The sequence below is a fragment of the Dendropsophus ebraccatus genome, chromosome 8, assembly GCF_027789765.1.
Source record: "Dendropsophus ebraccatus isolate aDenEbr1 chromosome 8, aDenEbr1.pat, whole genome shotgun sequence".
NCBI classification, from domain to species: Eukaryota; Metazoa; Chordata; class Amphibia; order Anura; family Hylidae; genus Dendropsophus; species Dendropsophus ebraccatus.
Genome location: NC_091461.1, coordinates 40,238,421 through 40,243,409, shown reverse-complemented (window position 1 = coordinate 40,243,409; position 4,989 = coordinate 40,238,421). Strand labels below are relative to the sequence as shown.

Below are 4,989 nucleotides of genomic sequence, written 5' to 3'. Positions count from 1 at the left end.
GCTGGTCACAGCCTGGCTCCCCTAGCAGAAACACGCAGCAGTAGCGATCATACCCACGTGTGGTGGCAGCACTGTTAACCCGGAAGTAGAAAATTCTTGCATACAGCCATGTGACCAGAACTTCCTGTTTCTGGCAGGGAGGAAGTAGCGTCATGGAGTCACCTTCTGCGTCTTGGAGAACGAGACAATTTTACAGCCAATAGGAAAGTGGAACATTTTGACGGGCAGTTCGAACGACCAATGAGCGGAGCCGGTGTCTAGAAAGCCAGAGGCCGGAGACAGCGGACGCAGCAGTCGGCATTGAAGGGCATTGATCACATTGCTGCGGGTACAGACCGGTGAGTGGCGGCGGCTGTCACGCTGAGTGTTATCTTACAGATTGTTATAATACACAGCATGCTGTGCCGGATTGTATCATTGAGGAGACCATGGCATCAGACTGGAACTACAACTCCCATCATGCCCTGATAGCCTTTGGCTGGATGGAAGTTCTAGTATTGCATGGGTTCTGCTTGTTCTGGCAGCCTCTTTGAAGGGGTTTCCTACCTGTGGAGTCTATTAGGTCTCTGCAAGGTAGTGGACTTACCCAGCATGCATCTCTCCCCCATTGAAGTCTATAGGAGTTGGGGTGCAGTCACATTATGTGTGTGATGTCTGTTTAGTGCAGGGGTTTCGGAATCTTGGCCCTGCAGCTAAAGCTTTGGCTGCCCAGGCATGATGGGAGTTGTAGTTTTGCAGCAGCTGGAGGGCCAAGGGTCCCTACCCCAGGTTTAGTGTCTACATCAGAATCGGTATGCTAAAGCGGTGTATAGCCTTATGCTGCGTTTACACGGAACGATTATCATTCGAATTTTCACGATTAACGATCGCATTTGTGCAAACACAGCGAACGATGAAGCGAGAAATCGATCATTAAATTCTTTCAACATGTTCTCAAATTGTCGTTGGCTAAAAATTTGCAGATCAATTTGTCTTTGACCGATTCATCCTATGTCTGAGATTGGCTTTTGCCATCTTAAAATAAAACGATTGCAATAACTATTTTTCCAAACGATATATCGTTCCATCTAAAGGCTGATCGTTTCATTATTTCGAAATCGTTAATCGTTCGATAGGGCAAATTATCGCTCCGTGTAAATGCAGCGTTACATTGCCCAATTAAAGTTAAGAGTGACCTTGTGCCCCCTGTGTTATCAGCACTTATTAGTATACCACTAAAGCAGTGATTTTCAACCAGTGTGCTGCGACACTTGGTCGGGTGTGCCGCGGGGAAAGTTCCCCAAACTATGGTGCCCCTGCAGATCGCCCCGCTGCTGCTGTCCGCCTCACCTACTGGCCGCCTGTAGCGCCCAGATGTGCTCCTTCTATCCAATCAGCGGAGACCAGGAGCGTGGTACGCTGCGGCGGGCCGTGATGCACGCATCCAATCAACGTGCACCACGCTCCCGGTCTCCGCTGATTGGAGGAGCACGTCCGGGCCCTACGGGCGGCCAGTAGGTGAGGCGGACAGCAGCGGCGACCATCTCGGAGGAGGAAGGGGGGGAGAGAAACCTGGGGATGGGGGTGAAAAGCAGGAGAAAACAATGGGGGAGAGAAACCTGGGGATGGGGGAGAAACAGGGGAGAGAAACCTGGCGATGGGGGAGAAACAGGGGAGAGAAACCTGGCGATGGGGGAGAAACAGGGGAGAGAAACCTGGCGATGGGGGAGAAACAGGGGAGAGAAACCTGGGGATGGGGGAGAAACAGGGGAGAGAAACCTGGGGATGGGGGAGAGAAACAGCGGAGAGAAGCACAGGAAGAGAAGTATGGGGGAGAGAAGCACAGGAGAGAAGTGGGGGGGGGGGGGGGAGAAGTATGGTGGAGAGAAGCACAGGGGGAAGAAAACAGGCCCAGGTTTCACACTGAGTGAGTATAAATACAAATATAAATTATTAACTATATGTATACTATGTACTGTTTTAGTGTCAATTTGTGCCATTTTGGTTGGTGGTGTGCCCCGGGATTTTTTAAGTATAAAAAGTGTGCCGCGGCTCAAAAAAGGTTGAAAATTACTGCACTAAAGGATATAATAATATTGTAGATTCCACTATTCCATCCAGTGAGGGAGGAGCCTTCATTATACCTCAGGAATGAGGACTAGAGATGTCTACAGTAAGCTTCACCAAATGTAGTTCATCACATCCCTATACACATTGGATAAATGTCAACTGAAGCCACCAATTTACGGTATGGTCACCTTATTAAAGGGATTACCTAGTAAAAAACTTTTTCTTTCAAATCAACTGGTGTCAGAAAGTTGCATAGATTTTTTTAATTTACTTCTATTTAAAAATCTCAAATCTTCCCATACTTATCAGCTGCTGTTTGTCCTGCAGGAAGTGGTGTTTTCTTTCCAGTCTGACAGTGCTCTCTGCTGCCACCTCTGTCCATGCCAGGAACTGTCCAGAGCAGCAGCAAATCCCCATAGAAAACCTCTACTGCTCTGGACAGTTCTTGACATAGACTGAGGGGGCAGCAGAGAGCACTGTGTCAGACTGGAAAGAATACACCACTTCCTGCAGGACATACAGCAGCCGATAAGTTTGGGAAGGCTTGAGATTTTTAAATAGAAGTAAATTATAAATCTATATAACTTTCTGAAACCAGTTGATCTGAAAGAAAAAGATTTTCACTGGACAGCCCCTTTAAATGGTATGTGCCATCAAGTTACTCAGGAAATGTCTGATTGTGTTCCTGTCCCTTTCTCCTCACATAAGATAGAATGGATTATCAGGACATGTGTGCTAACTGCTGTATTCAAAGTCTATGGGGCTGATTGTACTCACCGTGCACAGCAGGCACCATGCTGCTTTATTTATTCCTCCTCTTTGACATCTGACTGGTTTTGTATTCCAGGTGACTGACCATGGGAGGACACGACTCAGGGGCACAGCACCACTTCACTGGCATCAAGAAGTACTTTAACTCTTACACCATGGTGGGCAGGAGGAATGTAAGTTATTACACAGATGGGGAGGGCAGCGATGGGGATCCTTGGGAATGTTACCTAAGATTCTCTGATGTTGTTTTACAGTGTGTATTGGCCACATATGCATCCATTGCAGCAATAATTCTCTTCTTTAAATTAAAACCGAAGAAACAAGCAGCGGTCACCGATAAATAACGGTAAGTGACCAAAGTCAAGCTTTTAGTGTGTTGGGACACATAGGGCCGCACATATTGTTTACAGATCTATCTAGAATCCAGAAATGGGACGGCACCCCAGTAGCCTGAACCCCCTGCTAGAAATAATACAACACTTACATGAGCACTACAGCTAGAGCATTGGGGGTCCTGGCAGTCAGAACCCCACTGATGTATTATTGATGGCCTATACTGAGGATAGAACCTTTTAAAAAGACTGTCAGTAGGTTTAGGTTGTCCTATGTCAGGGTAGCATAAACTAGTGGCAGAGAAGCCGAACAGCATGATCACTAAGATTGTTCTGTACAGCTGATTTGGAGAAAGATAGTCCTTTCCATTATGTGCATAAGGCCAGTAGTCTTTGATATAAATGAGCTTCAGAATCTCCGCCCACCAGCTGCTGATTGGCATTTATCTTCCCATGCTGAATATAGGCAGTCAGCTGTCAATCAGCATGGGATAATGGTGTGGAACAAATCCCATTCTTTTGTTTAATTTTTTTTTTTTTTTTTTAATCACATCTTCCAGTACTTATCAGCCACTGTATGTCCTGCAGGAAGTGCTGTATTCTTTCCAGTGTGACACAGTGCTCTGTCACCTCTGTCCATGTCAGGGACTGTCCAGTTCTCCATAGAAAACCTCTCCTGCTCTCCAGGCTGGAAAGAATACACCACTTTCTGTAGGACACACATCAGCTGATAAGTACTCAAAGACTTTAGGGTGTGTTTACACAGAAAGATTTATCTGACAGATTTTGGAAGCCAAAGCCAGCAATGGATTTGAATAGAGGATAGATCCCAGTCTTTCCTTTATGACCTGATCCCTGTTTAGTCTGTTCCTGGTTTTGGCTTCAAAAGATCTGTCAGATAAATCTGTCTGTGTAAACGCACCATTAGACTTCCTAATTGAATTACCAATCTCAGACACTTTCTAGCACCAGTTGATTTGAAGGAATTGTTTTCTGAAAGGCTCTAAAAAAAAAAAAAAAGAAATTGCCCTGTGCTGTAACATAGTTTGTAATATAAATGAATACTACCATGGTTCTCCTTCCATTTATAATATTGTTACCCTATTTTCATACATTGATTCTAACTTATGCATTTGTTAACAGGATCTGGATTTAGATGCTGAGTTGCAGGACCATCTCCTTCCCTCCCGTGGACTCGCTCACATGTTGACATTAAAAACAAGAATACTTGGATTTATATTTGTCTTTATTTACAATGTATCAAGTTTAAAAAAAAAGTCTGTACAAAAAGCGGCAGCACCATCCTGCCAGGCGTCCATCAGTTTGGTGGAGGTATGAGTAAATAAAGGTTTCACACATCACTCCTGTCTCTTCTGTAAAAAGTACAGGTAGTATTCCAGCATCAATTGGAACCATCCTAGCTTTCTTCCAGTTAGAGGTAGTAAGTACAATGCTATAACAGGGTCTATTTATACTACAAGGTAAATCAAGATGTTAAAGGGATGGTCTAGGCATAATCTGTCCATTGGGTATTGAGCATGGATCTTACTGTGTATGGTGGTACTTGCTGGCTATAAGGCACCTAACCTCAGCAAACTAACCACCCTGCATACAGATGTCTGATGTAACAGAGTATGCCTGGACAACCACTTTAATGTATATGTGGGAAAAGGGTGCAACTTTCCTTGCTACAGCTGCTCGTATACATTAAGAAGGTGCTTGACCTTAGGCAAAGGCTACACAAGGACTCTGGTTGCATGACACATGAGAGAATGCTTCTGCATTGCACAAGGAAAAAATATATATTAGTAGAATTTTTGCCAGCAACTGCAGTTCA

At 44.9% G+C, this 4,989-nt stretch overlaps 1 protein-coding gene across 1 annotated transcript; it reads left to right on the top strand.

Moving 5' to 3' along the window:
* Nucleotides 1-232: 232 nt before the first annotated feature.
* On the top strand, nt 233-4,513 carry ATP5MK (ATP synthase membrane subunit k). The gene is made up of 4 exons (XM_069980232.1): nt 233-338; nt 2,897-2,993; nt 3,075-3,166; nt 4,296-4,513. Exons 2-3 carry the CDS (start codon nt 2,907-2,909, stop codon nt 3,162-3,164), a joined length of 177 nt encoding a protein of 58 aa, XP_069836333.1. The 5' UTR covers nt 233-338; nt 2,897-2,906; the 3' UTR covers nt 3,165-3,166; nt 4,296-4,513.
* The last annotated feature ends 476 nt before the right edge of the window (nt 4,514-4,989 follow it).